The following is a 13266-nucleotide window of genomic DNA, read 5'->3' as shown; positions in this document are numbered from 1 at the left end:
ATCCCTTGCTTATGACTTCAGTCACTGACGTCACAGAGACAGTGATGTCGCTAAAAAGACAGCAACGTTGCATGAAAATCAGCTCAAGAGGGCATGATAGCAAGAGCCTTAAATAAAGCATTTGAAATTGCGAGCAAGCAGGATTGATTTTCACAGGGGATGACTCTGACCTTTAACTTTTGAACTGTGGTGTGTGCACAGGTGACCGTCATATGTAAAACTCTGTGTCGCCAATAGTGCATAGATCTTCTAAAGGAGTAATCACTCCAGCGTGGGACTTAAAATGTGTTTCCTTTAATAATGTATGTATGTAAAAGTGTAAAGAAACTTGAAGATCTCTCTCCTATGAGGCCTGGGTTTTAAATCTTACTGTTGATTTTCTTTCAACGTGATTTGCAATTTCTTTGTAATAGTTTCAGAAGTGTTTGGCCTGTGTGTAGAGGTATTGCAGTGTGCTTCCTTTAGTTTCTGTTGTTTCCCAGATGGAATTGTAAGATATCAAATTTTTAAAAAGCCGGGTCTGAAGGCAAGTGGATGGGGATAGACACAGATCCCCCAAGGGCCATTTCCTGGCAGCAGGGGGTGGGGGTGGGGGGGAAGAAGTGCTTTCTATGCTTCCGTCTTTCTGGGTCATTGAACATTTAAGAACACGTAGCACTCCTTGAGCATCAAGCCCTAGTTCCCACATGACATGCCACATCTGTCGCTGAAAATGAATGAATCCTAGCTCACGCTGGAGCATGAGCCATCAGTAACCAAGCTTTTCTACAAACAGTAAAATGACTTGATGGTTCCCTGCTGAAACTGGAATGCTGGGTCTACAGTCTGACACCTTTAGCCTAGGGCTCTGTCCAGTCTCTGGTCTCCATTAGGAGGAATTCAAAACAGCTCATGTTTTATGTAATACCTCTTCACATGTATGTATTTCTGTTTGTGTAAGTGAGATAGATGGCCAGTGGGGGCTTCAGGAGGGGAAGGGCTGAGACTGGTTAAGCTGATTGGAGAACTGCAGTTGCCTTCAGTGTGGAGCAGGAGAACGGTGAGGGTTGGATACCTCTGTCCTCTTAGCCCATGGCATCTGGAGGCTTTCTCCACAGCTCTCGGGCCACCACCGGAGGAAAAGCTGGTGCTCACATGGCAGCAATTTCCATTTTGAGTTGGGCTGGCTTTAAAGTGCCTTATGGTGTACTTGAAATCTCTCCTACTTGAACTGCTACACCGATGTGGAAAAACCCTAATAATTTAAAATAGCTGTATTGCATTTTGTGTTGCTTTTTTAATGAAGGTTGGTTACAAAGAATAAAAGAAGTCAGATTTCACCGAGTTGAGAGCTCTGTTGTGTCTCCTACGAATTTGATGTCTTCCAAGTTGAAGTGCCTGAATTTCAGGAACATAAGAGCATTGGATGTCCCATGCTGGGTCAGACCAGAGCTCCACTGAGCCCAGCAACCTGTCTCTGATGCTGGGCAGTCCAGTCCATATCCCAGCCCGCTTTGTATGGATAAATGTTGGCTGTACACAGATAAAATTGATCTAAAGTCCATACTGAGCTGTCTTATTAGAGATGAGCAGGGGAAAGGGTACAGAGGGTGAACTGAGTGTAATTATCTACCCGGAATCCTGTCAAATCCTATTGTGGTTAAGGAGCAATGGGTGGCTGGTATGAATCCCTGTAGTATGGACTGGAATAACTGGGCAGACTGGTGCAGACACTGTGTGATTGGTATCTGGTATGAATCCTTGGCAGAATGGAGTGGAATAACTGGGCAGACTGTTTGCAGGGTTTGGATTCAGTGATTTGGACTTAGGCAAACTGGATGACTTATCTACTGTAAAGGTGTGCTACAGTTTTACCATTTCTAAGGCCTGTTATGACTTATTCAGGGTGTATTCAAGATGGCAGTTCTCAAGGTGCTACTATTGATGTCTCTGTCCAGCAACCTGAGCAAACGTGTATGAAATTAAAGCTTAAATGAAATACTTTTTCTTGTAAATGTGATACAAGTCCACATTGGTAATACTGCCGATAGGAAGCTCTTTGCTTGCCTCTCTTAGACGTTAAACAGATTTTTATGTAGATGTGGTGAGATGGGGTTGTGTGGTAAGGAAAAAGGTTTTCTGATGCTTCCATGAGCAGCCCAGGCTCTTCTGATTGATAAAAATGTTAACCACTGCATCTGTAGCACATGGAAGCCACCTTTAAAATGACGGCGAAAAGCCCATAGCATCCTGGAAGAGAATTACACCAAAACAAAAATCAGATCATGCCCCTCCTCAGAATTTCTTACACTTTATTTAAATAACCTTGTTGTGGAGATGTTTATATGGAAGAGGATAACTTGATGATGGGTTTTGCTGTGTGCTCTTGTGGTTTACATTGTACTATAACATTACTACCCCAGGCAGATACCACTGATGAGAACTTGCAGTCAAATCAAAGGTGACTGCCGAGTTTTTACGTTCTTCTTATTGCCTGGAGTAAGTGAGCGCTCATGTTTCCAATTCTCTATGGTGCATGGTTTGGTGCTATCACCTTCCCTAGGAGATGTTCACCAAATTACTTTTCCTAAGAACCATCAGCAACAATATTACAACACAGAAAATATCTTGGACCTCAAAACCAATAGTCTGTAGCCTGCTGATGTCTTCAGGGCGATTGGTTATTTCTTAGTCTTGTTAGGGTTGGCTGGAGCCTTGTATGGTGTTTGAAAGGTACATATGCTTCCAGTAAAGGATGAGAATGCTGGTTCTGAAGATATTAAGCATTCTGGTTTTGGAAGAGCTGGGCATGCTGATTCAGAGCATGGTGGTTTTAGATGATCTGACTGTGCTGGTTTTGGAAGAGCCGAGTGTGTTGATTCAGGGCTTACTGGTTCTAGATGATTTGACCATGCAGGTCTTGGATGGGCCAGACATGTTTTAGGAAAAGCAAGGTGTAGTTCTGGAAGCAGGGCTATGAAGTTGGAAGCAATTTTGGGTGGAGTCAGAGGATATAAATGTAATGATTCCAATTCCAGCTTCAAAATAAAAACTTACATTATAATATATAGTAAATCTATCTATCTATCTATCTATCTATCTATCTATCTATCTATCTATCTATCCTGGATCTAAAGTACTGGTAAATATAAGTTATATTTATCAGTAACATAGATCCAGAACAGAGAGTTTAAAGCCTAATAGAAGTTGGAGTCAATGGTTTGAAGTACTGACTTCACAGCCCTGTCTGGAAGAGCTGTATGTGTTGATTTAGGAGAAACCAGATGTGCTGATTTTGGAAGAGCGGAGTGTGCTGGTTCTGGAATTGCCAGATGAATTGATTCAGGAAAAACTAAACGTGCCGATTGTGGAAAAGCTGAATGTGTTCATTTAGGAGAAGCCAGATATGCTGATTTTGGAAGATCCAGGTAAATTGAGTCAGGAAAATCCAGATTTGCTTGTTCTGGAGGTGCTGGGCGATTTGAGTCAGGAAAATTGTGATGTGCTGGCTCTGGAGGTGCTGGGCGAGTTGGCCAAGGATAATCCAGATGTGCTGGCTCTGGAGGTGCTGGGCGAGTTGGCCAAGGATAATCCAGATGTGCTGGCTCTGGAGGTGCTGGGCGAGTTGGCCAAGGATAATCCAGATGTGATGGATCTGGAGGTGCTGGGCGAGTTGGCCAAGGATAATCCAGATGTGCTGGCTCTGGAGGTGCTGGGCGAGTTGGCCAAGGATAATCCAGATGTGATGGCTGTGGAGGTGCTGGGCGAGTTGGCCAAGAAAAATCCAGGTGTGCTGGTTCTGGAGATGCTGGACGAGTTGACCAAGGCAAATATAGACGTGCTGATGTGGGAGGAGCTGGGTAAGTTGGTCTAGAAAAAGCCAGATGTGCTGGTTCTGGAGGCGCCGGCCGAGTTGGTTTAGGAAAAGTTGGACGAGTTGGCTCTGGAGGCGCCAGCTGAGTTGGTTTAGGAAAAGTTTGGTGAGTTGCCTCTGGAGGAGCCAGGTGAGTTGATCCATGAAAAGCTGGGCGAGTTGGTTCTGGAGGCACTGACCGAGTTGGTTTTGGAAACGTTGGGTGAATTGGTTCTGAAGGCACCCAGTGAGTTGGCTCAGGAAAAGCCGTATGTGCTAATTCTAAAGGCACCGTGTAAGTTGGTACAGGAGAAGTCAGACTTGCTAGGTCTGCATCATCTGGTTGTTGGCCCACTGTACCTTTCCCTTTTGTGAGGAAGATTTTCCTAAGCTGCCGTATGGGCACAAGGTCACTCTCATACTTTCTCTGGAGTAACTTCTCTGAGTCATGTTCTGGCATTTCCCCCTCGCTGGGCTCTGTCTTATCCTGATAGCTGTAATCCAGATCACTTTAAACAGAGTCAAAAAGAACAAGATTTAGTTAACCTGAGTGGAATGATGAACAGAATTATTGGAAGCATTCTCATATCATGTTGTAAGTCATTCAGCTTTTTCCAGCTGGTACCTGATACCAATTGGGTACAGAATGGGAGTGAAGACCTGAGGTTGGTATAAAGAGGATCCTTTGCCACATACACATGTCACTACTTCCCTTGAAGGACCCTACTTGTTTAAAGGAATCCCTACCCTACTACATAGTCTGCATGCATGTAAATAATGATACTACTGTTCAGAGAGGCTGGTTGAGTTGATGGTAGTGGGAAACCATCGACAAAATCCACAGGGCCCTAAGAGGCCGGGAGGTCAAAGAGTTTAGGCTCCTACATTGATTCCGTTGAAAATGTGATAGGGCTCAGTTCCTATAGTTGGGATCTTAGGGGTCAATATTCAACTGAAGGTGGTCAGTTTTTAAATGCTGGCTGCTGCCGGTAAAATTAGAACTGGATATTCGGTACTGGCCCCATCCAGCTCTGGGCACTGAATATTCAGGAGTTACTTGGGTACTGCTGTTATTCAGTGGACAGCCATATTGGTGTCCTACATTGGATAGCTATTGGATACCTCTGTTTAATAGCAGCGGTGTAGAGATAACGCCTGGCTTAAACCAACTGTGCCCCTGGAGTGCCCTGGCACTAACCAGAGAGTGCCAGTGGTGGTCCAAGCAGATACTCAGCAGCGCTCTCCAATTAACTGCCATGATGGTCTCTGAATGCAGTATACCAAATATTTGCAAATGAGAGCCCAATGATTCTAAGCAAGTTAAGTGGGCAGGAGCTGAATATTGACCGGTAAATAAATAAATTGCTGCTGAATATCTCTTCCCAGCCCAGTCGGCATAGTTTACATAGTGAAAAGCCTGAACTGAGTAGCAAAGGCGCATGAATGTTAAGGGTCCCTTTTCAGATCTGATTACTCAGCTTTCCAAACTCAAACATGAGGTATGTTACATTTCAGATACAATGGGTATTTCACTGGCAGAGGAATCAAACAAAATAACCTTTAAGAGTGGACTAACACGGCTACCACACCTCTCTGCTGGCAGAGGAGAATCAGTAGGAGAAGCAGGATTTGAATCGTGGCTTTCCTGGTTCTCAGCCTGCCGCTCCAGGCATTAGGCTATTCTTCCACTCCATACATGTTGCATTCCTTACTTCATTCCTGCTTCTCTTGCATTTATAACCTCTCTCTCACCTGTCCTTTGATTCTGATTCTGACGCTCTCAATTCAGATCCACTAGTCGTACTTTTCTCTTCACTGGCCTCCAAGCCCTCTTTGCTCAATAGCCCAGCTTTCTCCAGTAGCTCTGGTGGGAAGTTTCTGTGCACACCTCTTCTCTGCATGGCTTCCTTGACGTGTTTTTTCAGAAGCTTCCTCATTCTTTTCCTTTTAGCTGTCTCCTCCACCGCCATGGCCTTCATAGCACTGACCCACAGCCGTACTTTTTCCTCATCGCTGGAGTCTCTGCAAATGAAGCCATGAAAGGAATGAACAGAGTGGAAGGTGTCACTGCTTCTCTCCACTTCATGTCAAAATTACAGCGCGAATCCCACCCCAAAAAGAATAAACTTGTGAACTGATGATATAGTTGTTCACATTTAAGGTGTGAAAGTGATGAAGAGATTGTCAGTCAAGAAAATCATTGCAATGATGGACTGTCCAATATTTCAGAGGTAAGGAAAGCTCAAGATCTGAGCGAGTATCTCAGCTGTTTTATCATGTCAATGGGATTATAAAAGCAGTATTGGAAAAGGAACTTACACCTCATCTTGCTGGTTGTTCTCAAATGTCAGGGGGGCCATGCAGATGGCACAGATATTTCCTAAATGCTGGTAACACTGCCTGCAATAAAGTCCTGAAGACAGGGAGAGGAAGAAGGAAAATAATGGAAGCTTGTAGTTAAAAACAGAGCACACAAAATGCATGTTCATTTCTGGTTTCTTAATGGTCCTACTCCAGGCAAACTGAGCTCAGTAGAGGTCATTTTCCACACAGTCATGATAGTGAATAAATATGCAGGGCTACTTCAAGTCTAGATGTCCCTTACATGCCTCCCTTCCTGCAAATGTCTCTGTTGCCAACACTACTTTCACCTGCTGTTGACCTTTTATTCTAGTGCAACCCTACCCTACCCTAGAAGCTGGGCAGAAGTAAACCTTTGGTGAGCCCTAGGCAAAGAAGAACATTGGACCTCTCACAATATTATGAATCCATTTGAACCCCCCACAGGTGTGTGGACACTAGTGCGTTAGTCTCTGCATCAAATTGCATCCACCCAGAACCCCTAAGAACCTCACCCAGAACCCCTGAAATCAAACTCGAACATATCATCACCATGGAAAACAGACTGTGGAGTACCTCAAGGATCACCACTTTCACCGCTCTTTTTCAACCTAATGATGATCCCACTAGCCAAGTCCTTATCCAATCAAGGCCTTAACCCTTTCATATACGCAGACAATGTCACGTTATACATCCCTTACAGACATGACCTAAAAGAAATCACCAAAGAAATCATACTCAGCTTGAACATCATGAACTCATGGGTGGATGCTTTCCAACTAAAGCTCAACGCAGAAAAAACACAATGTCTCATCCTCTCATCACAATATAACACATACAAACCCACCACAATAAACACCCCAGACTACACCCTCCCTCTGTCTCGGACAGTCTGAAAATTCTCGGAGTTACAATCGACCAAAACCTCACACTAGAAAGCCACGCAAAAAATACAACAAAGAAAATGTTCCATTCAATGTGGAAACTCAAAAGACTAAAACCTTTCTTCCCAAGGGAAATATTCCGCAGCCTGGTACAGTCAGTGGTGCTAAGCCACCTAGACTACTGTAATGCCATCTATGCTGGATGCAAATAACAAATCATTAAGAAACTCCAAACTGCCCAAAACACAGCAGCAAGACTCATATTTGGAAAAGCGAAATACGAAAGCGCCAAACCCCTAAGAGGAAAACTACACTGGCTCCCACTAAAAGAACGCATTGCATTCAAAATCTGTGCCTTGGTCCATAAAATCATTCATGGTGAGGCCCCGGTATACATGTCAGACCTCATAGACTTACCATCCAGGAACCCAAAAAGATCAGCACGCACATTCTTGAATCTCCTTGCAAAGGACTTAAATATAAATCAACATATGCATCCAGCTTCTCCTACATTAGCACGCAACTATGGAATGCACTACCAAACGCCATAAAAACAATGCACGACCTAACAATCTTCCGAAAACTACTAAAAACGAACCTGTTCAAAAAGACATACCACAATGATCCATCCTAAATACCAGACAACGAAACTCTTCCTGTACCAGCCAAAACGGAACTCTCTATACCTGACTGCTTTAGTCACTCTGTCACCAATGAACGTTAATGCACAGCCACCATATTTCTCACGCCGGAAATGAACTGATTATCTAAGTTACTCTATAATTTACTCTATCATTTATGAACTTAATGTAATACCACTTTGTATTTCTCATTCCGGAATGGCGATCGCCATTACGGCATTATGTAAGCCAACAAATAATAATAAATAATAATATATGGAAAAACGAGATTCAAAAGTACAAAACCCTTATGAGAAAAACTACACTGGCTCCCAATCAAAGAATGTATTGTGTTCAAAATCTGCACCCGCGTTCACAAAATCATCAACGCTGAAGCCCCGGGATACATGACAGACCTCATAGACATCCCAATCAGAAACACATCACGATCAACACGAACATACCTAAATCTCCGCTATCCAAGCTGCAAAGGACTCAAATACAAATCAACCTATGCATCCAGCTTCTCTTATATAAGCACACAACTATGGAACACACTACCAAACGCCGTGAAAACAACATATGACCATCTAAACTTCCGGAAACTACTATCACCTGTTCAAAAAGGCATACCCAAACGACCCAACTTAAATGCGTCAATTCTGCAACACAACAAAACCAAAGCTCGTACTGGACATAAATTAACGCTTCCTCCTCATGATTCCTAAATCTCTCTGTCACGCATGAACTTTACCACAACCTCACTCTGTATTTGTTCATACTGATATTGGCGATCGCCTCTACTGTACTATGTAAGCCACATTGAGCCTGCAAATAGGTGGGAAAATGTGGGATACAAGTGTAACAAATAAAAAAATAAAGCATTCCTCAACCAACCCCAGCAAGCACCTTCCTATCTACCCATCCTGCAGGTCCCAGCATGCACTCTGGTTCTTGTGTCTTTAGGTGAAGGAGTTTGCTTTGACTGTTAAAGAAACCAGCAGGCTGATGGAGGCTTGAAAACTTGAGGGGTGGAGGGGAAGCAAACCCATAGTGCAGTTAATGAAGCTACCTGCCAACTCCCTCATATGAGATTCAAGGCGAGAAACAAGGCAAATAAAACTGATACAATCCTAGAAATAACAACAACAAAAAAAAGAAAACAAACTTAATAAGCAGTAGGAAAACACATCAAAGAAACAAGTGAGTCTTTAAAGTCTTACAAAAAAGAAAATAATTTTTCAGTTGACGGATCTCAGCAGAAAGACTGTTCCAAAGGCGAACAGCTAGGAAACAAAAAGAATGCGAAAAAACAGCCTTGAATCTAACATTCTTTTCAGAAGGAAAAGTCAAAACAAGATAGTTACAGGTCCAAGAGGTGGAAGTAACATTACCCCTATGTTTACTAAGTGGTGCTATGAGCGTGTTAGCGTTTTTAGCATGCGTACGTGGTTTATGCTCGTTAAATGCTAACGTGCCATAGAAATGTATAGGTACGTTGGCGTTTAACACACCTTAAATTTACAGGCACGTTAAAAACGCTAACGCACTTTAGTAAACATACCCCGTAGAACCTTAATTGCTAGAGCTAGAGTCTCTGCACAAACACCATTTAATATTTTAAACAGCAAGCAAAGCACTTTAAACGAAATCCTAGCCTGAACTGGCAGCCAACGCAACTCTCTTAACAGAAACATAATCTAATCTGGCTGCGGAATTTTAAGCCAGCTGAACCTTAGAAGTGTACTTTGCTGCCACCCGTAAGTACAAAGAATTACCATACACCAATAGGGCTAAAATAGTTGTACGAGAAGGCTAAAATAAGAGGGCCACAGCCAAAGTTGTTTTAATTTAATTGTTAATTTTGTGGTTCCATTTATAAGGTAGAAACGAGGAGCCAAGAGCTGGTGATTTATTTATTTATTTCATTTATATCCCACATTTTCCCACTCAAATCGGGTTCAACGTGGCTAAGAGATTATTAAATTAACAATACAAACTAGTCAGTGTATACATCAGTATAAAAGATATAGGATTGAATTAAACAATGATTAAATAGAATGTGATAATTTGAAAGAATAGCATTATAAAGTGAAAAAGAATGGAAATGGACACTTTGCATTAGAATTCTTCCTTATGGGGGGCGTCATCAGTAAAAAATGTCTTAAAAAGAAAAAGTTTTTAAGGATTTCTGGAATTTCAAATAATTATGCTCCCATCTGACTAGTTTCAGGAAGGAGTTCCACCATCTGGTACATTGGTAAGGGAACCCTGCCGTGAAAATTGATTTATAAACCATTTGGAGAGTTAAATAGTCTCTGGGACCAGGAAGAGTGTTACGTAAGGCTAGATTAATTAAAGGTTGCATATAATCTGGGTTATAATCAGGCTCAGTCTCTAGCTGTCTTCAAGTCTAGGCTTAAAGCCCACCTCTTTGCTACTGCTTTCGACTCCTAACCATGACTCTCTTACTCAACACCCTCACTTATCACCCCTAGCACTGCAATTTCCCCACCCCTAGCTGTCTGTTCGTCTGTCCAATTTAGATTGGTGATCTGCAAGGGCCGACTTCTACATGGAGTGTTGCTACTATTGGAGATTCTACATGGAATGTTGCTATTCCACTAGCAACATTCCATGTAGAAGGCTGCGCAGGCTTCTGTTTCTGTGAGTCTGACGTCCTGCACATATGTGCAGAACGTCAGACTCGCAGAAGCAGAAGCCTTCGCGGCCACATTGGTGATCTGCAAGGGCCGACTTCTACATGGAATGTTGCTAGTGGAATAGCAACATTCCATGTAGAATCTCATATAGTAGCAACAGTGGAGGTAAATGTTCGCTGGGTAAATGTCTCCTGTCGTCCCCCTTCTCCCCCACTGCTAACTCCCGGCTTCGTTCCTTCTATCTCGCTGCTCCCTATGCCTGGAATAGACTCCCTGAGCCAATACGTCAGGCTCAGTCTCTGGCTGTCTTCAAGTCTAGGCTTAAAGCCCACCTCTTTGCTACTGCTTTCGACTCCTAACCATGACTCTCTTACTCAACACCCTCACTTATCACCCCTACCACTGCAATTTCCCCACCCCTAGCTGTCTGTTCGTCTGTCCAATTTAGATTGGTGATCTGCAAGGGCCGACTTCTACATGGAGTGTTGCTACTATTGGAGATTCTACATGGAATGTTGCTATTCCACTAGCAACATTCCATGTAGAAGGCTGCGCAGGCTTCTGTTTCTGTGAGTCTGACGTCCTGCACGTATGTGCAGGACGTCAGACTCGCAGAAGCAGAAGCCTTCGCGGCCACATTGGTGATCTGCAAGGGCCGACTTCTACATGGAATGTTGCTAGTGGAATAGCAACATTCCATGTAGAATCTCATATAGTAGCAACAGTGGAGGTAAATGTTCGCTGGGTAAATGTCTCCTGTCGTCCCCCTTCTCCCCCACTGCTAACTCCCGGCTCCGTTCCTTCTATCTCGCTGCTCCTTATGCCTGGAATAGACTCCCTGAGCCAATACGTCAGGCTCAGTCTCTGGCTGTCTTCAAGTCTAGGCTTAAAGCCCACCTCTTTGCTACTGCTTTCGACTCCTAACCATGACTCTCTTACTCAACACCCTCACTTATCACCCTTACCACTGCAATTTCCCCACCCCTAGCTGTCTGTTCGTCTGTCCAATTTAGATTGTAAGCTCTGTTGAGCAGGGACTGTCTTTTCATGTTCAAGTGTACAGCGCTGCGTAAGTCTAGTAGCACTATAGAAATGTTTAATAGTAGTAGTAGTAACCCATATATAGTTTTGAAAAGGAACTATAGGTGGTTGAGGACACCTATATGAGCTGACGCAGTATTCATAAGTAATGATGACATGTTTTCTGTGTGGGGCTGAGCTGTATTTAGGCATATCTTCCATCCCTTTGGGCCCAAGGTATGTCTAGTTTGCCTGTTCTTTTATATTTCAACATTTTTTTTATTGATGACGTAGCAAAAAGGAAAAACACTTTTCATACAGAAACTCAAATATACAAATATATCCAGGTAAGTCACTTGCTACCATCTGTCATCAAACTTTTAACTTTTTATCCCCCCCTCCCCCCCCCCCCGTCCATGTTGTAATTCAACAATTTTATTTAAGACATTCCCAAAAGTACAGATGCCACAGTCTAATGGTGCTCAATGCCAACTCCTAATGAGGATATGCTCGCTACGAACACAGTACCTCAGGACGTCCTCCTCTGTTTTACCATTATATCCCCATCCCATCCTTTTATATGTCAGTCTTTAAGCTAGCACTTAGTTCAAAGTTACCAACTCATCTGTGGTGTGTGAACAATCATAGACAACAAGTTATGCGTCCGAACCTTGTGTAACACAACATGTAACAACCCCTTTTGGATCCCTCCCCCCCATACTATCCTTCCCTCATCCCCCTTCCCCTCCCCCTTCTCTCTCCCAACTCTCCAAAATCCTCAATCCCTATGCCTACCTGAACGTGGTTCCTGATGGTCCAGGTAGGCCCCCCCTCCCCTAATGCCAACCATTCCCACCTTACAATGCCTCTTCTTGCTCCTCATACCTTTACATCCAGGGGTGATGCAGGAGACAAACGTTTCAGTCATGCTTTTCTTACAGATCGTTCCACAGGCCATGCAGAACTGCTCGTGGACTCCAAAATAGTTTGCAAGCCATCGAAAGAGTGGGAATCTAGAAATGGGGAGGGAAGAAGGGGCAAATTAATTGGAAACTGGAGCCTGGAGTCCTGCATGGGTTCAAAAGCGAACAGACATCTAGTGGTAAGCTATAGAAACGGTTGCAAAGTCTGTTCTGACTGATGGTTATGGAGTGAGGAAAAGAGGTGTTTCCACTAATGTATTTGGAACCTGCAGGGGAGTCACTTTAGGCTGAACTGTAATGGTGTTTGACCTGTAATGATGGAGTGTAAATGATGTCTCCCAATTACTTCCACTGAAGGGAGACAAAATGGCTGATATGTGGTAGAATCAATGCTCAAAGCCCACCTCTTCAATGTCACCTTCGGCACCTAATCACTACACCTCTTCTCAGGAAATCTTAACTACCCCAACTTGACATTTCGTCCTTTAGATTGTAAGCTCTTCTGAGCAGGGACCGTCTTTAATTGTTAATTTGTACAGCGCTGCGTAACCCTAGTAGCGCTCTAGAAATGTTAAGTAGTAGTATTAGATTGGAAATTCCAATTTCTGACATTCCCCAATTGGAAAAATGAGGTTCTAGCAAGCACTGAACTTGGTGGAAGGAAAAGAAACCCTGGGGAGAGGGGCTTTTGGGCTCTTTATACTTTTGAGCATAGAACCCTCCAAACTGTAGTGACCTGGAAGAACACCTCTGCTTCATACAGTACCCTGTGCACTAGCTGCCTGAAGATGCATAGGCATCTTTGAGCAACCAGAGAAGCAGCAGTGGACAGAGCTCCTACCCCAAGTGCATTGATAGCTGGTTGGCTACCACAGTTTGCATCTCCTAGTCAGTGCATTTTTTCTACTACTACTACTACTATTTAGCATTTCTATAGCGCTACAAGGCATACGCAGCGCTGTACAAACATAGAAGAAAGACAGT

General features: G+C 43.4%; 1 protein-coding gene across 1 annotated transcript in view; it reads left to right on the top strand.

The window, feature by feature from the left end:
- Positions 1–3385: 3385 nt before the first annotated feature.
- LOC115459085 (E3 ubiquitin-protein ligase DCST1-like) overlaps positions 3386–13266 on the top strand; it is a 40914-nt gene continuing 31033 nt past the window's right edge. The window contains exons 1-4 of the mRNA XM_030188952.1: positions 3386–3839; positions 3984–4101; positions 5994–6063; positions 12377–12461. Coding sequence (XP_030044812.1) covers positions 3386–3839; positions 3984–4101; positions 5994–6063; positions 12377–12461 — 727 coding nt within the window. The remainder of the gene's footprint in view (positions 3840–3983; positions 4102–5993; positions 6064–12376; positions 12462–13266) is intronic.

Source organism: Microcaecilia unicolor, unplaced genomic scaffold (assembly GCF_901765095.1).
Source record: "Microcaecilia unicolor unplaced genomic scaffold, aMicUni1.1, whole genome shotgun sequence".
Taxonomy (NCBI): Eukaryota; Metazoa; Chordata; class Amphibia; order Gymnophiona; family Siphonopidae; genus Microcaecilia; species Microcaecilia unicolor.
This window is presented reverse-complemented; position numbering and strand designations above follow the sequence as displayed.